Genomic DNA, 23675 nt, shown 5'->3' on the forward strand with positions numbered 1-23675 from the left:
GGCACGTGACCCCTTCTTCTCATCCTCCACGCATCCAGAACACACCTGGTGCATATACATACATGTAGGCAAGACACACATACACATAAGATAAAGACCACTAAAAACATTTTAAAAGAAGATAGGAAACAAGCACAACAACAAAAACAGGAAAAGGAAAAACAAAAAATCAGACACAGTGGCATAGGCCTGAAATGACAGCACTTGGGAGGTGGACATGGGAGGGGCTGGTGCAAGTCTGAGGGCAGCTCGATCTAACAGGGAGCTCCGGGCCAATCATGGCTACACAGTGAGAGGCTAGTTAAAAAAACAAACAAACAAAACCACCAAAACATCAATAACAAAACGAAAAAAATGACAGCTTAAAAGAGAAAGAAAAATTTTAATGAGATAGAAAAAAAAACTTGGGTCTTTCAAAGAAAGAAGGAAAAATGCTACTACCACATACCACAAGAGCTATCACGGGCTTTAAAAGGGGGATGATCAGACGCTCAGAGATAACATGTTAGATGGGAAGGCCAAATGCCTTGAGAAAGGGTGGCTAAAGGTTTTGCTAAAAGAAATAGCAACCAGCGCAATTCTATTTCAGTCTACGAATCAGAACTCATAGTTTGAAAGGGATTTTGTGACTGATCACAGTCCTTGACTTAGACTGTTTCACTGGTGAAGCCTATGAAACAAGTCAGAAAGGGGAAATGCCGTTGTTACCAAATTCTTGGCTTTATTTTAGAAAAGAGGACTGACAGGTAGGATACAAGGGAGACACGCCTTTAATCCCAGCACCTGAAAGTCTGAGACAGGTGGATCTCAGAGCTCTAGGCCAGCCTGGTTCTACACAGTGGGCTCAGGTGAGCCAGAGCTACATAGTAAGTCTTTGTCTCAATCTCCGCTCGCTACAAAAGAAAAAGAAAAGGAAAGAAGAGGAGAAAAGAAAAGAGAGGAGTGCAGAGAAATAGAACGCAAACATTTTGAGAAGACTAGTTGCTAGCAATTGACCTCTGTGACTGGGGCTGGTGAGGCAAGTTTAGAATGTGCACAGCAAGCTGTTGGGAAGGCAGGAGAACTTGTTATCCACAGCCAGGGTTTCTTCTACCTCTGCTCTTAAGGCTTTTAATCCACCAAATCGAGCTAGCTAAGATGACCTGATATGATATCCCTTACCTGAAACCAGCCAATTATAAGCAGTAATTGTATTTTCAAAATACCTTTCAACCAACACCTTGGTTTCTGTTTGAGTAAACAATTGGGATTGGGAGCCTTAGTCTGGCCAAACTGACACACAAAACCGACGATCACAAACACAAGTCCCATGCTAACTCTCTCCTTTTCATGAGGTCAGTCTAATACCAGATGTTTACAAACGATTACAAGAGATGCAAAGTGGAGACCCATGTCTTTGCTGAACAGATATACAGGTTAAGTTAACCCACGATGTGCCAGTGTGACCTTCTTCTAGAGTAAAGAGAATGACCGTGACTATCGGAAGAAACTCAAAAATCCTTCATCAAAATTCAATACCTATTCTTGACTTAAATGTTTTACACTGTTACCAAATTAAGAATTAAATGAGTCTTTCCCAGTCTAATGAGGTAACTACTTCAACACAGAACAACCCCTCCCCACGATGCACAAGTACAACTAACACCCCCATCAGTGAAGAAACACGGAAAACATCCCCCTGAAAGTGTAAAAAGGCCTAATCCAGTGGATCTCAATCTGGGTGGAAACCCGGTTTAGGGGTTGTGCGGGGGTTGCATATCAGATATTTGCATTATTAACAATAGCGCAATTACAGTTATGAAGTAGCAATGAACAATTCTGTGACTGGGAGTCACCACAACATGAGGAACTAACTGTATGAAGGGTTGCAGAGTTGAGAAGGCTGAGACTCACTGCTCTAACGGCTTCTACTCAGTGCTGTATTAGAAGCGCCAGCCACAGCAATAACTCAAGGAGAGCTTTCAGTATCGCAAAGGGAAAAGTGACACTCATTACACACACACACACACACACGCACACGCATGCACACGCACACGATCACACACACACACAGTTTGGAGACAGGGCTTCAGTAGGTAGTCCTGGCTAGACTATAAGTGGCTATGTAGAGCTAGCCGCGAACTCATAGAAATCCACCTGCCTCTGCCTGCTGAGTGCTGGGATTAAAGGTGAGTATCACCTATCAGCACATTCAGCAAGAGACCATTCTTAATTGCAGAAAATACAAAGTGAATTTAGGATCAATGATATGCCAGCAATATGCATAAAATCTGTTATCTCTATATACTAGCAGCAAACAAGTGAAAAATACTTAAACAATCTCAGCAAGAGAAACAAAAAGCACTACACATTACATACAAGTGACCAAAGGAACACAAGTGATCTCTACTGAAAATTAAAATCACGTCTGAGAAAGTTAAGGGAGACCTAAATACGTGGACAGATGCGCCGTAACAGTCCATGTGGCCAACAGAATGATGGAATCCATTAAGGACCAGATTAACAGAAATAAGTAAGGCTTTATAAAAAAAACTGACAGGGTGGATTTAAAATTAAAAGGCTAAAAATATATAAAATGATCTTGACAGAGAAGAGCCAAGTGAGATGACTCAAACCGATACAGTCTTTAAAACAAACAGTAGCCCAGCCACTGTGGTATCCACGAAAGAACATAACCCCATTCCCTTGTATGTGTGAGCACGTGCTAGAAAATGCATAGTCACAGGGTCAAGAATGCTGTATTTGGGGTGCATCCAGAGTGGGGAGGGGGATCCAGTGCAAAGATTAAAAATCAACGTGTACCTCAGGACAGACACAGCTCCTGAGCCCTGGATGATAAGTCTCTCAGAGTCTGGATCCTGCACCAGGAGGCAGAAGCTGTACCAACTGCTTCAAGACTGAATTCAGACTTCCAGAGAACACGCATCGGAATCCAGAGAGAGGACTGGGGAAGACAAGCAAGTTGTGAAATTCTGAAGCAGGAGAAGTTCCAAGACGCTACTTCTGATGATGAAGAACCATGTTCCAGGTCAAATCAAAAAGACACATCATATGTACGATGGAAAGTACTGGGGTCAGGAGACAGCTAACGACACGGTGAGGTGCGCGCACGCCAACCTGACAGCCTGAGTTTAACCTCTGGGATAAGTGCAGTCAAAGGGAGAACTGACTCCCATGAGTCTTCTGACCAACACATTTGAGCACAGACACACATGCAATCAACAAGTGTAAAAGATTATAAAATAGAAAGTACGATTTTAATAAAACAGAAGCAAGCTCACTAGATGACGTGGGATTCCCCTCTGTATGCTGTGATTACCATTAATGAATAAAGAAACCATCTTGGGCCTGCGCAGGGAACAGAGGTAGGTGGGGAAAACTAAACTGAATGCTGGGAGAAATAAGAAGTTAGAGAGAAGCCACATGGCAATACACAGATTAATAGAAATGGGTTAAATTAATATATAGGAGTTAGCCAATAAGAAGCTAGAACTAATGGACCAAGCAGTGATTTAATTGATACAGTTTCTGAGTGGTTATTTCGGGGCTGAGCAGCTGGGAACCAACAAGCACCTTCCTACAACAACCAGCCAACTTTTTCTTATTCATCTCACTGTGAGAATTCACCAGAAAAAAGAAGAACAGACAAATACAATCAAGACCAGCAACATGCGGAGACTCTAGGGGTCTCGAATAATATGTAGTCATTTTCCCGCCCACACTCCAGACTGTCTAGGATGACTGAGGGCATAAGGCCCCAAGGGGAGAGGCCACAGGGAATGACCGCTACTGTGTGACCACGCACGCCATCCACCAATGCTACAGTGCAAAGTTCTGTGTTCTGAGAATACCGCCAGGCTTCAGTTCTGTTGTTTTTTAGGTCTTAGTTGCCTTTTTACTAAACTACAACCATTACCACCGCAGCACATGCTGGGATAGGTTGGAGCATCGGTTGCCAGCCTGCAAGCCTGGGAGGATCCCTAGGGGCTGTGGTCACACTACCAAGTGTGCTAACCATCTGAACAGCAAAACCCAACCCTCTTCTCTTTCACTAAGGAATGTCTAAGAAAGCAGGCATGGGGCTCTGTGAGGCCTGTCACCCATGGGTCAAGTGTTGGTCAATATTTCCAGTGCCCTCTATGGTCAACTCGTCTGTCCACAAACCAGGGGACCACTTCAATCGGGCAGCTGGCACCAGCATTATCTCCGAGGCTGGCATTGTCACGAACGATTCCTTCCTTGCAAACGCACTGACTAAGAACTCTTTTGTTGATTTCTGCAAGCATGAAAAACACTGTGATTTGGTTAAAATGGATGAGCTTACTTTTAAAGACAGAGATCTTTGAAAATGAGGGCAAAGCAACCTAACTAACACCATCCTTTGTCCAAGGGGGATTTGAAGGTGGGAGTGGGGGGCAGGGGTGAACAAACCGTAGAAATCTCCCAATGACAAAGTCATTGTTCCGTGTGCTTTCTACACACTTTCCCTGACATCTCCACACAAAGCAATGCAAGGGTCAGTGGGACCGAGACAAGTCCTGGCAGTTCCACCCTTGTGTTTCTATAGAAGCTGGTGACCCAACCTATTATCCCCGAGTCTTAGGCTGGCTTTGTTCCCCATATCCAGATGCAGAGCTTTCTCTCGCCCCGCCCCCGCCCCCCAGGAAGAAGCGACCGAGGGATGCCTCCTTTGCTCCTCCTTTGGCTTGGCATTTTCACTTCATAAAGCAGCAGTCAATGTGTTTTGTGTGCAGGGAGGAGGGAATGACACGTTCGGTGGTGGTCCCCACTACTGCCTGCATTGGTGGCTCAAGTAGCCTCGGGATTAGCCCTTTGTGTGCCGTGAAAGGCTATGAAAAGTCAGTTATTTAAGCTCAGTCAAGCTGCTGGCCTTATTTATTTATTTATTTTGGATGAGGGGTGTGAGGTGGGGAAGAAAGGTTTTGCAATGCAGTTCTCCTAAATCAGTTGACAGCATTTTGCAGAAGACAGCTGCATGCAAGTTTGCGCACTCAGAAAAATCCTCCCACCCCCCAGAACCCCACTAAAATGCCAAGTGCTATTCCTGCCTCGTAACTTCATTTCCAATTGTTTTGTTAGCAGGAAGAGCCCTGGAAGCGAGGATGTTAGCTGCCAGAACTGCAGGCGAGTGAGGCCCTTTACCAGATGCTCCCGAGGACCACGGAAGCCTAGGAAATAGTATGGAAATTAGGTTAATATGAAATATTTACTGTTCAGTGGTCTATTCTGAAAACAATTGGTGGTGTGGTACTGAATAAAAAATAGCCCTTAGAATCATCAGGACCAACAAACCCAGCATCTGGGATACAAGCTCACGTGGCAATATTTATGGATTTGGTATGTGTCAGAACACATGGAAAATAAGATGATTACCATTTATCAAAGGATTTCTCTCACTTAGGAGTAATGTTGGATTTTAAGAAGCATATCCCTTATCACTTGACAAACTCTGTTGACATGCCACTGCTATGTAGCTCAGTGTACAGTAGATACCCAGCTCTGGGTTAGATCTCCAGACCTGGGGTGGGGGAGGAGGGTTCAGCCAGACATGATGGGAAAGAGCTGTCTGCCATTCTATCTACCTGAGAACCTGAGACAGAAAGGTAATCTGAGCCCAGGAGTTCAGAGCCAGCCTGGACGATACATTGAAACCTTACCACTAAAACACAACTAAACTAAAGGAAGAAAATTACATTAAAATGATAGCAATTTATCTTTCCGGCAATCCTTAGGAAGTAGGCCTTTTCTTTTATCATTTGTGAGTGTGTAGCTCTGTGAGGACAGAGGCGGTAAGCGGTAGGCCTCTCAGTATGTGAGTTAGAAAAGGTGGTTTCTCGGCTCCCCCTCTCTACCATACATGACACCCGAATCATGCTTATCTAAGAACCACTCTGTCACCTACAGAGTCACACAGTAGCACACTCGACCCTCACACCATTTAAACCCGAAGCTTTTCCTGAAGAACCAAGCACACTGTCTGAAGTGGTCTTCGGGGCTCTGTGGCCACAGGAAGGAAGACCGTGCATTGGTAGGAAGACATGACTAGCCTTTAAGCAGTCTGTCTTCATCACCTAGAATTGAGAACAGCCCCAGCTTATCCAGCAACTACGGTATGACTAAACAAGACCGATGTTTGGTGGCCTCAGGGTTGACCTTGGGGTCAGGATGTGGCTCAGTTAGGAGGGCTGTCTAGTCTGCAGAGCCCTAGGTTCAACTCCCAGGACCACGGACTGGGTGCACGCTAGCACAGATTCCTCTCCCAGCACTTGGGCTGTGAAGACTTGGGGGGGGGGGATCAGAAGCACAAGGTCATCTTTGGCTACACAGGGAGTTCAAGGCCATCCTGGGACACCTGAAAACTTATTTTAAAAAAGAAAAAGTCTTGTGATTGCCACACACCTGAGGGATGAAGTGTCCCGCAGTGCAGACTTCCTAGTGTGGGGGGGGGCAGCATTTGTTTACCCATGGCGTTCTTATGTAGATGCTCACATGACAGTATGCCCAGTGACCTCTCCAGCCAGTCTGTGCTGGCACAATCCTATCCTTTGAGGGCTCTCCTCTCCCTGTCCTACCCACCACTACACGGTGAAGGTCTCGTACTTGAGACGCAAGTCTCTCCAAGACCTGGCCCCTCTACCCATTGCCTTTGTTGCTTCCACTGTCTTATCTCAATACCCTGTGCTCTTTTCCATCCCATGGTTTCACTGCAAACACTCGTGCCCTGGGCTTCCTGCCGTGTGTGTCTTCTCCACTTCTGGGGTTCAGGGATGACCACAGAGCTTTGTCCAACTCCTCCAGGGAGGTTCCAGAAGAATCCCAGAAACTATGACCAAAGAATCTAGGTCAACTCAGAAATAATAAAACCTTGAAGCTTTAATTTAAAGCCACACACAGTTTCTTAGGAAATAACCAGGTGCTGAGACACCGTCAGGCTTCCTTTGCACACAGGGATGCCCCAGTACTGTGGACACTCCATGGAAATGGGCTAAGAGACCAGCACGCACCGGAGGATTTTTCACCGCAGCACGGTTTGCTGGTCATCCTGAAGGTGCTGAAGGTCCTGAGGAGCGCATGAGTGAATGGGGTGAGGATGGGGTCAGGGGGAGGTGGGGAGAGGACTCTTACCTGCTAAGACTTCTTCAGGTAAGCAGATGTAGGACAGAGGAGAGAGATGTACACAGGACACGTCTTTACAGTCCCTTCAATTATTGACTAGGCTGCACTTCACAAACTATGATGGGATAACGTTATACAGGCTCAACTGTAAATTCTTTAGGAAAATAGACAAACCTGGCTACAGCGTAGAACCTTATTTAAGGAGAGGTCAGCATAGTCAAGCACAAGCATTTGTGTGCACAGTCTGTGTGAACACGTATGCACCTATGTCTGCATGTGAGGGTGAAAGGTTAATGCTGGGCATCTTTCTTTTCTGCCTTATTTCAAGAAAGGGTTTCTCATGAACCTAAGGTGCACTAATTGGGCTGGGCTAAGCTAACTGACCATTCAGCCCCAAGGAGCCTCCTCGCTAACACCTCCCAACTCCTGCGATTACAAGCCTGGCTTTGCTCTACCAACTGAGCCATCTCCCGGGTCCTGCCACAAGCATTATTCTGCATACCGTTCACCAAGCACCAGTTTTGTGGAAAGGTCATATATAGACAATTAACTGATCCTTGAGGGTGTTTATGGGCACACGCAGGTACTCTGCCCCCATCCCCAATCTCTCTGAAAGTCAGGGTTAGGTTAAGGGGCTGGGAGGACAGCCTACAGAGAAACAGCCACTGCGGATCAGTGAAGAACATGCATGCTCTGCCCCCATCCCCAGTCTCTCTCTGAAAGTCAGGGTTAGGTTAGGGGGCTGGGAGGGGCAGCCTACAGGAACGGGAAACAGTCCAACCCCAAGGGACAGGTTTAAATTAAAAAAAAAATGTTCTCCTTTTGGAAAAAAGCCAAGGTATTTTGCAAAAATACCTAGTTACAAGAACAGTCACACAACACCCTCCCATCAATTGTGACAAATGTATTTAATTAAACTTATTACTAAAAACAGTGAGTTCTAACTATTTAATTAAAATGCTACTAAAATTTTAAAACATAGCATCTATTAATAATCTGATAGCTGCTTTATGAAAACATGGGACGATGGGCTGCTGGTGGGAGGACTCAAAGGGCAGAGAGAACTTGCCACCAAGCATGATGACCCGAACTGGTCCCCAGGAACCACGTGGTTTAAGGAGAGAACTAACTCCCACAGGCTCTCCTCTGCCTTCCACATGTGACACTCAAGAGAACAAACACACAGTAAGATAAAATCTGTATTAAAAAAGAAAACAAACTAAAGTCATGCTACTGAAATGTACCGATCATAAGGAATCAGAGTTAAACCTGTGGGTTAGTGACCTTCTCTGTCTGGGAGCTCACATACACACAGGCATACACACACAGGCACACATATAGGCACACACACATGCATACACACATGCATACACACAGGCATACACACACACATAGGCACACACATGCATACACACAGGCACACACATGCATACACACACGCATACACACAGGCACACACACACGCATACACACACATAGGCACACACATGCATACACACATGCATACACACAGGCACACACAGGCACACACAGGCACACACACAGGCACACACAGGCACGCACACACGCACAAGCACACACACATAACACACGCATACACATGGGCACACACATGTGCGCGCATGCACACACACACAAACACACAGACACACACTCAGCTAGTTTACCAATACATTCATATTCTGAAGGTCAAATTCCTGCTCGGAGACTGTTATCTCTGCTCAGTTTCTCATCTGAGGGATAGATGATCAGATGGCATTGATATTTTAATTTTTCTATTTCTTCAATACCACCTAGTTTTAACCTGTAGAAAACTATTTTGTCTTGATAGAGGAGTTGGCTTTAGAAATTCTGTTTATACTCAAAGGGGTCACAATCTCCTGAAAAAGTAAAACACTTTTGAACAATACTTCCTAAGCCAGAGGTAAGCTGCCAGCCATCGGCAACTCTGATATAGCTTTGTATTTTACGTTATTATTTCTCATCTTGTATTTATGCTTTATTCAAAATGCTCTTCAGCTCTGTTCTATGCCTTGCAACAGCTTGTCAGTTAAAAGGAACAGAGCTGTCCTCCCGTGTCTCTTTTCTGTCTAGTCACTACATGCGTGTATGCACCAGGAGCCCGGTCTCCCAGACGTCTCTTCTCAGCACTCCTCCAGCCAAACATCTCACAACGATGCGTGAGCTTTAAGAAAACGGGTGTGACATTGCCGTGTGCCATCACTATAAAATACCAACAGCTAACACTTTAAAACAAACCCGGTCTGTGTCCACAGAAATACCAATCTTTCCTTGACGCCCGAGGGACAAAATTAGACTTCAATGTGGCCAGGAACTTTGTTCACATTTTAAACAGACTTTCCTGCACATCCCTGCGGTGGCATGACAGATCTCTGCCCAGACTTCTGACTGGGTTCCTCAGAGCACACGGACTCTAGGCCCTTGCCACAGACGGAGGGTCCTGTCCTCAGGCCCCACCCCTTCCATTCCTCAGCATCACACGCAGGGGGAAACAAGTCCTGAACTGACTTACAAAACCAACTCAACTGTCATCATCTTTCAGGAAGCTGATGGCGTACACACGCTCGGGATCAAGCAGTTCACAGGAATGACAGTCATTACGTTATTTACTTGTAGCGATCCGTTCTTATTACCCAGTAAAGCATGTGTGTATGCCCATCTTTTGTAAGGAGGAACTAGGAGCCAAGCAGTCTTTATCTGAACCTTGCTTAGCTTTCTATCACTTCTCCTGTGGACTGGGGTTTTCACTCTGGAGGCACTGCCTCATCTCCAGCTCCATCTGAATTCAACTGCTTCAGCCAAGCTGAGCACAGGAGCATCCTGGGAAACTCCCTGTACATAGGAGGAGCGGTAATGACTTCCAGGATCTGATGAGAGACATCAAGGCCTGCAGCCTCCTGAAGTCAGCAGCAGGGTTCAGTAATGACATTAAGAACAAAGGCAGACAGGAAGTTCGCTACTAAGGTCAATTTTGAGAGAAGGTTAAAAAAAAAAAAACACCTTCAGGGGACCCAGGAAACTGGCTCAGGGGATGAGCGAGGAAATGAGACCTGAGGAAACTGCTTACACCTCAGAGTCTATGGAAGGGAGCAGGTGCTGCTATTGAAAGGCAATGGTCTCCTGACTGAATGGTTTATCTGGTGGCTAATTCTCAAATTTCTTTGCTATTGTTATTGTTCTTTTTGTTTGTTTGTTTTAGTGGTACAAGGACTGGAACCCAGGGCCTCAGGAATGCAAGGTCAGGAGAGCTACATTCTCAGTCCAAATGTTTAAACGTGCATTAAAGGGTTGAGGCAGAGTAGACGCTGTGTTGTGAAAAGCACCCCCCAAATAGCCACCAGCACCCTAGAAGCTCCAGCGCGAGACCAGCCGGAGGGTGAGGGAGGCTGTCATTTTGACCTTGCTGCAGTTCAATTCTGGAGACTGCTTAGGAATGTAAGGGGCAACCCCCCTGCCATCCGCCTCAGCTAGCAGAGCTAATAGGCTTCTAATTAATTTCCAGGAGATTGCTGTTATAACTAACAGGTTTTAAACATTTGGTTGATTGGGGAAAATGAATTGAATATAATGTATTTGATTTGGAAAATTAGTTTTCATTCTATGTGCTTACCATAATAGTGTTTATTTTAAGTTTACATGATTCCATTAAGAGTCCCAGAACACCACTGGGCAGTTTTCCTACTGGCAGAGTCCTATCTGGTTTAAAAAGAAAAAAATCAATTTACATTTAGATTTTTGTTGGCCTTTCTTTGAGGGTAGGTTAAATTCATTGTGTGTGTGTGGGGGGGGTCATAAAATCTTCGCTCAATCATACAGCAACAGGCACCAAATATTTCCAAATGATCACAGCAACTCTTCACGAGCAGCCCAGTCCATCATCAGCCTCCCAGGGAAGGCTGCCGGCCATTTACCAAGTTTTATTTGATTCCTCCTGACAGCCATTTAAACAATGAGTGTCGGGAACTGTCTCTCAAAGGGGCGAGAACAATGGCAGAGGATCAGGGCTTTTATATCGAGCTAACACTATTCTTAAAAGGAGAAAATATTCCTTCCTGAAAGGATTATGGAAGGCTCAGGAGAGACACCTGCAAGCATGGGTGTGTGTGTGTGCGCGTGTGTGTGTGCGCGCGCGTGCGTGTGTGTGAGACAACAGAGCTGGATCCTGATCCATGGCCGAGTTATCCTTTATGTGAAACTCCTTTGGCAGGGACACCAGCATCAAGACTCACCTTCTTCTGGTTGATTCTAGAAACGGTCTAATGGGCACCAAAAGTAATTAACAATGGTTAAGTGTCCCAAGGTTGTGTGAGTGGGTTATAGGTAAAGACCCTGAAACAGCTGGTCCAACTGAAGTACAAGACTAGAATTTTCTCTCCTCGCAATGCAGAGAACGTTTTCTACTGAAACCGAGAATCAGGTGCATCCCTCCACGGGCGATGCAGAAACACACGAGGGATTATAATTAGGAAGGCTCACCCTGCTAAACACACAGTGGGCCAGTCAGCTCTGAAAACTCAACCTTGGCCTAGCTCTGCAAATGCTTCTAGAAGGAATTAATAATCTCTGTCAAAACATGTGTTTAAAGTTATCTGTATTCTATGGGGTAAGGGAGACAACTAACTTTCTAGATGCTTCTAGGGGATAGAGAACATAGGTAAATCCAGGAAGACTCATTTTAAAAACAAGTTCACAGAAACAAAAGAGTCTGGTGTGTTGATCTGCTGTACAGAGACTCCACCAGTGAGCCCCAGGGGAGAGGGAAGGGAGGTCTTCACCTATGGGCCACACAGCTCGCAATCAGAGAGCCTGGGCTCCCTTTCTAGGTGACTGACAGGGATGCCAGCAACCACTGTAGCCCACTCTTGATTTTTTTTTGGTGGGGGGTGGGGCAGAGCTAATTTTCCACATTAGACAATCATTCAGTTCTTTAGATCGGTGGTTCCAGAAGCGAACCAAAGCTTGGACTTGAGTGATTGACTCAGAAGAAAGGGGGAAGGGCCCAGCAAGACTGGGCACAACTGAGGACCCTGCTGCCACTTCCTGCCTACAGCTTGGCTTCTGGAGGGAACAGCTGTAAACTAGCAGTTAGGAGACTGAAAAGGGTCCAGTCTCGAGGCAAGGAGCCACAAGCAGCTGGGATTTGAGTATATGCAGAGCCTTTGATGGATGTGTCTCTTCTCCAAAATAAACGCTCAGGGGAAAACAAGAAGATCCCCGGCCTGAGTCACTGAAAAGTAGACAGAATTAAATGACAGAAGAAAGCAAAACAAAACAGATAAAACCACAAGGAGGAACAACACTGAATAAGGAGATGAGAGACGAGGTGACCCAACATGATTCCTCTGGGCCTCAAGTTCACAGACAAAACATGTCGGAGGAGGCATTTCTGTGGGATTCTTTCTTTTTCTTTAAAGACACCTTAAGACAGAGTAATCAATGTGGAAAAGTTGCCTAGGAAAACATAAAGGACCTTTTCTGAGAAGACTTTGATCCTGTCCTCCTATTATTGGCTTAACCATGCCTGCATTTAAGGCTTTGAATCTGCAATAACTGCTCTCCTATTGTCCTTGCTAACAAAGTATTATTTGCACCTTATTATTGCTAATCTCTTCTTTGTAAGAAACCACACCTGGTTTTACCCCACCCCCTCCAAAAAAAAAATCAGGAAAAAAAACCAGTGCAGTAAATATTTGCCCTTTGTGGCAATACAATGCATAATTTAGTTAATCTGGGTTATCTTTCCGTGAGAGGTGATTGTTTCTATATTATGAAATGTGTTCACAGTAAGTCAAATCCACGCCAGATACCTGGGAGGCAGACGGAGAGCCACCTACCAGCATGTGGCTGCCATGAACCAACCCTGACACGCATGCACAGCCACACCTACACACACATTACTCACGCTAAGCTAGCCTCCGAATCATAACCGCGCCTTTCTTCTACAAACACGGCCTTTTCTAAGGGAACATTACACACCTCCGGCCCCACAGCCCCGCTGCCACCCTCCTCCCCTCACAGAAAGGCCCTGGAAAAGAAGAACCAGGGCCTTCAGTTCTGTGTTTGAAAACACGACATGATTTTACATACCTGGATGAAGTCGAGAAACGTCAGGGGGAGCAAGTCATCCATATGTCCGATGTCTTTGGAGAAACGATTTAAAATTCTTCCTGCAAGCACAGTACATGAGAAATCACACATCTCCCCAGATAGACCCTTTCAGAGAAACAACTTGCAAACAAATCAAAACAATATTTAAATGCATATGTATTTAATCTATCAGGCATTCATATGGAATAAGCCAATGTCAGTGGCAAAGAAGAATATGGGATAATATCTAAAGAGAAACAAAGTGCCACCAAGTGGGGCTGGACTCAGAAGCACAACATGGCCCTCCATTAAAAAAAATACATCTATATGTATATACACATACACACTCACACAGAAATGGAAAAACCTGTGACAGTATTGGCTTGGTACGGTTTAGAATGCTCCTTTATTTTTAGGTCAATCCAAGTACAAAGTAGGTAGATAAAAGAAAAAAATGACAAACACGGAAATGCATAAATTCCAATTGCTATATTAGTTTTTATTTAATCATGAGAATTAATTTTCCTAAATGTTAATTGTAACATTTAGTGTTTTATGCCCTAGGAGACGGTTCCCTAGATCTCATATGCCAGGAAAACTTGAAATGCTTCCCAGTGAGAGGAAGCATCATAAGTGCACTACCAGAGTCGTGAGCACACTACCAGGGTCATCGTGAGCACACTACCAGGGTCATCGTGAGCACACCACCAGAATCACTCTTTCAGGTGTCAAGGGGACAGCTGTAGGCTTGGACATCCAAGGAGACAAAAGGCAAGTCAGGCAGGGAAACAGAACAATACTCCACAATTAAAGATCAGTTTCTACCATCCACTGCACTTCCTGTGGAGAAGAACCCAAGAAAATAGTATATGGTACAGGCTTCAGAGGGCATCAGTCAAAACTGGTTTCTAGTAAGCATCTATTATTTTGAATAATATGGTTTTAAAAAAGAGAAGTACACACTGATGGGTGGTGGGTGGATGGATAGATGATGTTTGGATAGATGGAGGGATGGATGATGTTTGGATAGACGGGTGGATGGATGGATGATGTTTGGATAGACGGGTGGAGGGATGGATGATGTTTGGATAGACGGGTGGATGGATGGATGATGTTTGGATAGACGGAGGGATGGGTGATGTTTGGATAGATGGAGGGATGGATGATGTTTGGATAGACGGGTGGATGGATGGATGATGTTTGGATAGACGGAGGGATGGGTGATGTTTGGATAGATGGAGGGATGGATGATGTTTGGATAGACGGAGGGATGGATGATGTTTGGATAGACGGGTGGATGGATGGATGATGTTTGGATAGACGGGTGGATGGATGGATGATGTTTAGATAGACGGAGGGATGGGTGATGTTTGGATAGACGGAGGGATGGGTGATGTTTGGATAGACGGAGGGATGGGTGATGTTTGGATAGACGGAGGGATGGGTGATGTTTGGATAGATGGAGGGATGGATGATGTTTGGATAGACGGAGGGATGGATGATGTTTGGATAGACGGGTGGATGGATGGATGATGTTTGGATAGACGGGTGGATGGATGGATGATGTTTGGATAGACGGAGGGATGGGTGATGTTTGGATAGACGGAGGGATGGGTGATGTTTGGATAGACGGAGGGATGGGTGATGTTTGGATAGACGGGTGAATGGATGGATGATGTTTGGATAGACGGGTGGATGGGTGATGTTTGGATAGATGGAGGGATGGATGATGTTTGGATAGACGGGTGGATGGGTGATGTTTGGATAGACGGGTGGATGGGTGATGTTTGGATAGACGGAGGGATGGGTGATGTTTGGATAGATGGAGGGATGGATGATGTTTGGATAGACGGAGGGATGGATGATGTTTGGATAGACGGGTGGATGGATGGATGATGTTTGGATAGACGGGTGGATGGATGGATGATGTTTGGATAGACGGAGGGATGGGTGATGTTTGGATAGATGGATGGATGATGTTTGGATAGACGGAGGGATGGGTGATGTTTGGATAGACGGGTGGATGGGTGATGTTTGGATAGACGGAGGGATGGGTGATGTTTGGATAGATGGATGGATGATGTTTGGATAGACGGGTGGATGATATTTGGATGGATGATGTTTGGATAGACGGAGGGATGGGTGATGTTTGGATAGACGGGTGGATGGATGATATTTGGATAGACGGATGGATGGATGGATGATGTTTGGATAGATGGATGGATGATGTTTGGATAGATGAATGGATGGATGCTGTTTGGATGGATGGACAGACAGGTAGACTATTAAGAGTTTATATTGTGGCAAGCAACTCCCTGAGCTATTTTCTGGTTGATGCTTTGGTAGGCCACTGTACAGATGTGACATGAGGCCCTGGGTGTACTTTTGCCAGCACTGGGACGGAGCATTCATTGCCTCTGCAATCCGTCCAGAGCACCTGGTTCTACCCGGAAGCACAGGGTGTGCACGTCAAAGACAAGCAGGCCTCAACATTCCGACTTGGGATACACAGGCTCTAGAAAATGTCACTTCATTGACATCTTTGGCAGGCCCAGTGACATGTCTTCTTAGTTTTAATAACACCTTCTTTAGTGACTTTTCCTGAGGATTAAATGGCCCCATGAGTGTGAGAGAATCCTGTCATGATGCCAGGCGCTTTTTAACAAGTACTGGAAAGCAAACAAAGAGGTGGAACACTGACTTTTAGCCAGATTCTGAGCATTCTGCCCAAAGAGGAAGTACCACTGTTAAAATGCGGATTCTGCTGCAATAGCTGGGGCGGAGTCTGAATGTCTGAGGATCCCAGGAATGCCCTGTCTTCTGCTCCCTGGAGCAGGCTTGGAGAGGGAAGATTCAGTCCAAATCAGGTCCATCTGAGAAAACACTACGATTAGATAGGCAGATTCCCCCTGGATATCCCTATGGGTTCTGAGGACTAGTTTTTAACTTTGCAAAGAAATAAGACTGAAAGAAAAAAAATTATAGCTCCATAGGTAAGAGCATTTGTTCAGTGACTGCAGGGACCTGAACTGGAATCCCTGGCACCCAGGTAGAAAGCCAGGTTTGGCTGCACGTGTCCCAGGAGAGGAGACATGTAGGATATAAAAGCTTGCTGGCTAGCCAGCCTAGGGTAAACTGCTTCGGTTCAAAGAGAGACTCTGTCTGAAGGCGATACTGCAGAGTGATGCAGGCAGACACCAGAGGTCTTGTTCTAGCCCCATTGTATACCTCCACCCCCACATACACACCACACACAAAGACACACAAACCAAACCAAACCCAAATCATTAGATACATGAAAAAAAGTAGGGGGGTGGTTACACTTTGCGAACACAGGTAAGATTCAGACATACCAGATGTATGATTAGCTTTAACAAATGTCAAAAGTGGTATTCAAAATACACTTTAACAACGAGATGGCTCACTAGAGATGACCACGCCACCAAAACCATATTACTAGACTCAAGGAACTTCAGGTCTGAGCTAGCGGAGGGGAGCTAACAACAGAAGACACAAGAGGAAGGCAGACCACTGAGAAAAGGCCTCACGACACAGTCAGCACAACAACTCCAGGCCAAAGATCCCCATAGCCTGTATGCTTAGTCACCAATGTGAACCAATAACGCAAGACAAGAGGGTCTGCAACTCGCCTGCAGAAAGCACGGAAGAGAACGAACAGTGTTTGCAGAGTCTTCAGCCTTGTAGCAGACAAGGAAATCAGGGCTGTGATGTTAAGTTCAAGGCCTCACAGTCAGAGGCCTCCAAATCAAACCCTTCTGAGTCCCCTCCACACTCTGCCATGCCTCTTCATGGCAATGACATGTGGTCCCCGCTGGAATGTGTCAGGGGAAATGAGCGGAGGGGACTGAGCTTCCCAGGAGAATCCAGTCCCTCTTCAAACTCTTCTGCTAGAAGCAGCCTGCTTATGTTACACGGAGTCTGGCCCTCTGGGAACACCTGAATGCTATTGCTGTACACTCGGTCCTCAGAACCACTTTCTCCTGACATGACAGCCCTCTGTACACTTAATCACAGCCTTCTCAGGCTTCTCACAAGAAACCTGGTGACGGTGACGCTACAGGTTCCCTCACTGACCAGGTCCTACCTCGGCCACTGTCTCTGCACACAGTCGGACGGCCACACTTGATGCCAGTGTGCAGGATTCAAACCCAACCCCCAGGGACTGCTTGCACACCTCTGTGTGAAGTGGAACCCCAGCCCCCCGTTCTGCACAGTCACCATGCCCAGGATTGCTGAGGCCAGAGAGCATGCTCCATATGCATTAAAAACAACCCTGCAGCAGCAGTTTTCTTCCTTGGTGGACTGTCTCCTTTACTGTGCAACACTTAGCGCTGTGCACTCCTGTCTGTTAGTTCTGGGTTATCTCCTGAGCCAGTGCCGTTGCTCTCAGAGTCTGGGTCTTTCCATGTCTTTCCTCTATTAGTTTTGGGGACTTTAATCTTCAAAGTTTCACACGTGGCCGTCCAGCCTTTCCAGACTGTCTTTCCCTAAAGTGACTGTTCTCAACCCTGTGGGTCACAACCCCTTTGGGGGGCACCTATCAGGTGTTTACATTATGATTCATAACAGTAGCAAAATTATAATTACGAAATAGCAATGAAATAATTTTATGGTTGGGGTCACCACAACATAAGGGACTGTATTAAAGGGTTGCAGCAGTAGGAAGGATGAGAACCACTACTCGAAAGTATGTTTGGACGGAGGAGTAATACCTAGAATATATAAATAACTAAAAAGAAAAGAAAACCCTAATTACCTTGGAAGTAGGAGAGGGTTTTTGCAGTAAAGTGCTTTCCACAGGAGCATGAGGATGTGAGCAGGAGCCCTAGGTCCCCAGCGCTCATAAAATACAAGCTCAACAGCATCAGTGCTGGGGAGCAGAGACAAGAGAATCTATGGGCTCACTGACCTGCCAGGCTAGCTAAATTAATCACGTCAAGTTCAGCAAAAGATCCTGTCAATAATGACAACAATAACAACAACAACAAACAACATTGACCTCTGGCCTCCACACACATATGTAACACTTGGGCATACATGTGTACACACACATGAAGTATACACATACACAGGAAGTAATAATACAGGGCCAATACAACAATATAATAGATTCTAGACAGATGGTTATCATTAGGAGAAAGTGCTGGCAAAGGATGCTGGGAAGATCATAACCTTTATCCATGGCTGGCAGGAACATAAACTGATTTGGCTACTAGGAGGATCAGTAGGAAGGTGCCTCACACAACCCAAACAGATTACCATTGGGCCCAACACACTGCCCCAAGGAATAAACCCAGAGGACTCTTACTCAACACACCTGATACCTGCGCGCCCATGTTTATGGCCTCACTACTCACAAAAGGCAAAATATAAAACCAGCCCAGGTGTTCATCCTCACACGTGTGATTAAAGCAAATGAGGTGTATTATACAAAATGGATTTTACCCAGGCATAGGGAAGAGTGGAATTATAGTTTGCTGGAAAATGGGAACAATTGGACATTATCACATTACATGAACTCAGACAAGTTTTTTTCTCAAAAAAAAAAGTTTTTTCTTAAAAAGCTGTACATATGAGACAAGACAGCAGACGAGGGATTGGGAGCATGAAGAAGACTAGCCTGAGAGGGGAGGCAGGGGAAGAGAGAGACGGGGACGCTGGGTAGTGAATACACCTTTGACGTCCATGCTATGTGTCAGAGAAATTGTTCTCACCGAACCCATCACCCCGTACAATGAATAAACGCCAACAGAAAAAGAGAAGAAAGTTCCACACTACACTGCACAGGCAGACTCGGGGGAAGGGAATATGAGCAAACCATTTTGGGAGTGTAACCCTTTGGACCCACGAATTCTACCTCTAGGAACTACCCTAGACCCACGGGGCAGGATGGTCAGTGTGCATGATTTTTACAGGAAGTACAGAGTAAGGGAAAATGGGGATGGGCTGGCCGCCCCAAATTCCACGTTGTCATACAGGAGTTCCTCCCCGGCCACATTGCTCTGCTTTTCTGTCTTGTGCAAAGAGAAAATTTCAGAGAAGATGTCATCCAACTTCTTTTCAAAATACAAATTTATGAAGGGTTATACTTTAGAAACTGAGAATCTGCAACCAGTGTCACAGCTAAAATTCTGGCTTCTCTCCCAGAGCCAAAGTTCCTTGTGGTTCCATGAAGTACCCATGTCTACCTCAGCCTTCACCTTATTTTCTGAGTTAGGTTCCCCCCTAAATTCACAACAATTCAGCTAGACTAGATGGACAGCAAGACCTACATTCTCCCTCCTCCCAGGCTCCAAGCGGCCCAGTGATCCATCAGGTGTCTTATGGAGGTTTTGGAGATCCTAACACAGGCTCTGATGCTTTCGCGAGAGGTGCTTCCCTGCCCAAGCCTCCCCATCCCTGCTTAAGAGACTCAGATTTCCATAGGTATTATTTTTATATACCATAATATTGAGTCGATGTTTCATAACTCAGTATCTTACTAGCAATACTAAATAATGTGATAATCACTCAGAATACATCTCATACATTCTATTCCCTCATCACCACCTCTCTCCAGTGTCTCCTGCATTTACAATCGCCAGCCTCAGACAACCATGAATTTACCTTCGGTCTCCTTAAGTCTTTTTCACAGCACCTTTCAAATAAATAGATCAATTTACTACGTTGTCTACTGTATCCATTTTTTTCCCACTTAATCTGACACTTCTGAGGTTCATCCATGACACAGACTTTATTAAGTACTTCCCCTCTGAGCCCCTTTCTTTACACACAGAAACAGTCTTAGAGGTACCAGCGAGCAAAGTCCCACCAAACATGCCATCTTTGACCTCGAGGTCAGAGCAGAGATGTTTGGTGAGCTCTCTGATAGGAAGAACTGATCTGTACCTACATCTTGCCTGGCATGTGTGAGGCCCTGGGTCCCATTGCTAGCACATCAAGATGGACTGCGTGAGTTGAGACCTTACCTTTGATTGATAACTACAGAGAGAAGAAAGAACTGGAAGGCAGAAGTGCCAGGTTCAGGCTGGGTACTTCTGAGTAAAAGTGGTGTCTCATGGGACTGTTGCTAACTGTCAGTAGACTAAAGAAAGAGGAACATAAGTGAACGAGCCAACTTCTAGGTGAGATGTGGCATCTAAGAGTCTACTCTGAAGAGCACACTGTCTAACACGTTGAAACAAGGCTGGACAGACAACAGTCTGCACCGCACAGAGCCCAGTCGAGTCAGACAGCTGTGGTCATGTGAGGTGAAAAAGCCCTTTTAAGAGTGGTCAGCCTAAACTGGGCGATGGTGGTGCACGCCTTTAATCCCAGCACTCTGGGAGGCTGAGGCAGGCCGATCTCTGTGAGTTCAATGCAGAAACAGATCCAGATAGTGGCGGCTCACACCTTTAATCCCAGCACTAGAGAGTAATATAAACTGGATGAGACAGGAACTTGCACTCTGTCAGTCTGAGGATTTGCTACAGGTAAGAGCTCTCTAGTCCTCGTCCTCCTCTGACAACAGGAAATGACGGGACTTCAGAGGACCTATTAAAACTCAGTCAAAACGCAAAATCCGTATCTGCAAAAGGGAAATGATAAACAGATGAATGCGTCTTTCACTACCTCAGAGGTCAGGATCACAGATCGGGAGGATGAATGAGGACATGGCAAGAGCCAACCCCTAAGTTCAGGAGTAGTGCGTATTTGTAGGGTGTCACTTTATCAGAGGAGCTCAAAGCTGAAAGGGGGCATGGAAGACCCTCATGGCTAGTAACTTCCAATCACAGAATGAAAATCCTGAGGCCTGACTTTGAAGAATGACACAGAGGAGGAAGAGGAGGCCAGGCGCATCCCACTTGAGACATTTTGGTCTTCTCCCCAAACTGCGTGTCTTCTACCTCGTAGGGACTCTCCTACGATTGGACTTTCACACAGAAATAGATTCTAAAGAGGGCTTTTCAGGAATGGACCACACCGTATACGTTGGAGGACACATGTTCAAGGCCGCCCAGTCTTCTCGGAACTCCCACACCGTGGCAGAGAGAAGCGTGACAAACCTTGCACTTCGGGCAACTTTCTTCAACAGTTTCTGTTGGCCCTTTATCCAAGGATAGAGCGACTTAATCACTGTGTTTACTTTTCAGGTTCTCTCTCTGAATATCCTTTGCTTTCTTTACTTTCATGAGTATCTCAAGTCTTACCTGCATAGCTCTTCCTGGGTTCACTCAAGACACATGGTTATTTTACAAAGCATTTTAAAGTCAACAAGGCAAGACCAAACACAGCCCTCTGAACCTGGTCTATGACTACCCCCACCCAACTTCCTGAACCAGGTTCTAGACCTGTGCAAAAACTCCCAGTATGAAACGTGAAAGGCAATTTTGTCTTATCTTGATCTCTCATAGTTACCAGTATGTCTCAGTTCTCTTCATTTAAAATAACCTAACTTGCATCTTAATTATAGTACCGAACACTGGGGAAGGAAGATGGAGACTGAGAGGCAGGCATGCCCCTGGCTGTGCACCCCCATTCTGGTCACCCTCTGCTCTTTCTTTACCCATCTCTTCAGGAAGGGTCTCAGTGCTGCCTGGGCTCCACCAAGGAATTAGTCCTCTCTCCCTTGTCAACAAACACAGCTCTGGGAACTTGCTACCAACTTCAGCTTCTTCCTGAGGACACATAGCACGGTTAATTTACCAAAAGTGAGCTAAGGTAGACCCTATGAGGAGGAGGTAGGCATTGCAGGCACAGGAAAGATAGAATACAAACATGCACGCGCGCACACACACACACACACAACACACACCACATGACAACATCTTCCAGCTTCCTCAAGGACCAGCACATGCGCAGTCTATATTCCAGGGCAGTCACCTGTCCCAGACACCATTCAGCCCACGTCCCCTCATCAGAACCAGCTCAGCAGAGACTCTGGCTCCAGCAACCAGAAACCCTGACCATACTGTCATGCATCTGCAAGGGACAGGCTTACTAAAACCAGTAAACGATGAGTTAGTAAATCACTAACTAAATCTTTCAGTGACAAAGCTCTGAAAAAATAAATTACAATACTTTGGCAGAAACTATTTCAGGGGGGTTACAAGTTCTGGTTGTATAAAATACATCTTTTCTTGACCCACAGATAGTGCAGTGTACACACACACACACACCAGAAACAAGAAGGTATGGGCAATGTATCACCAGACATTGTGATGATGCAGAAACTGTGATACAGAAGACCACTACCAAAGAAGGTGAGGTAGAGGGCCGGGCTGACCTGGCCTAAGGTGGTTCCCCAAAGGGAAGAAGACTTGAGAATCTGAAAAGAGGGGAGAGGACAGTCTGGCAGTAAGTGCAGACTCTCAGCTGGGGAAAGATCTTTCAGGACTAAGGTGTAGGAAAGGGCAAAGACAAATAAGTGTTTGCCTGGACGATAGAATATGTGTGGCCCACACTAGGTCAAGACAGCAACAGACTTGAGAACGGAAATGGAGAAGCTAAAGCACTGAGGGGTCTCCGCTAAAAATTTTCCATAGCAGGGAAGGGGTCTCATTTGTGTCTTTTACTCGAGGTTCTTCAAAGCCATGTCCATAAGGAGCAAGTGTGGAATGGCCAGGGGAGTTGGGGCAACTGGAGTGAGAAGACATCCTATACCTCTGAGCTGGTTGGGGACAGTCAGGTAGGATCCACAGAAAATGGTCCAAGAGATCAATCCAACCTTTGGCTCTGTGTGATGGAGCCCAGGCCAATTCACACTGCAGCCTCCCACCTCTGACTCTGGGTGATGGAGCCCAGGCCAATTCACACTGCAGCCTCCCACCTCTGACTCTGGGTGATGGAGCCCAGGCCAATTCACACTGCAGCCTCCGCCCTCTGACTCTGGGTGATGGAGCCCAGGCCAATTCACACTGCAGCCTCACCATGCATAACCAATGCAAAACTTCGCTATGGCCATCTGGGTTCACTCAGATTGAGTTTCTAAAATATCATCATATACCCGACATTGAACATCAACGAGACGGTTATACAGGACAAACACATCAGCTCTGAACTACGGCAAAGATACTGTCCCCACTTAAAGATGAAGCAGCTACAACTTTGAGAAGAAAAATTTAACTCAATTAACTTCAAATTGTGAAGCTGCCAAGCGGGACTCACACCCAGTATTCAGAAGGTGTGTTCTTGTCAACGGCTGCAGCTTTACGGAACAGTTCCGCAAGCTCTATTAAATACCTCCCGTGAAGGGGGAGCCAGTGAACTGCCAGGCTGGGCAGGCATTACACTGGCACGAATGGTTAGGAGCAGACCTGCTGTGGGCGGCCCTGCCCCCATCTGATGGGCTAATGGTGGCCGTGTTGGATGCTGAGACCTTTGACTATCACTCCTGGCCAGAAGAGTTTCGGGAACCCTCTCTTGGGCAA

The 23675-nt window shown here is 45.9% G+C and overlaps 1 protein-coding gene across 2 annotated transcripts in view; it reads right to left on the bottom strand.

Moving 5' to 3' along the window:
• Abcc4 (ATP binding cassette subfamily C member 4 (PEL blood group)) overlaps positions 1-23675 on the bottom strand; it is a 204686-nt gene that overhangs the window by 55377 nt on the left and 125634 nt on the right. The window contains exons 20-21 of one of the 2 annotated variants that reach the window (XM_075949139.1): positions 13246-13325; positions 2803-2944 (exon numbers count right to left, since the gene is read on the bottom strand). In XM_075949139.1, the coding sequence (XP_075805254.1) occupies positions 2804-2944; positions 13246-13325 (221 nt within the window). In that variant the 3' untranslated portion in view covers position 2803. The remainder of the gene's footprint in view (positions 1-2802; positions 2945-13245; positions 13326-23675) is intronic. The other variant, XM_075949138.1, reaches the window with a different exon arrangement.

The sequence above is a fragment of the Microtus pennsylvanicus genome, chromosome 15 (genome assembly GCF_037038515.1).
Source record: "Microtus pennsylvanicus isolate mMicPen1 chromosome 15, mMicPen1.hap1, whole genome shotgun sequence".
Lineage (NCBI taxonomy): Eukaryota > Metazoa > Chordata > Mammalia > Rodentia > Cricetidae > Microtus > Microtus pennsylvanicus.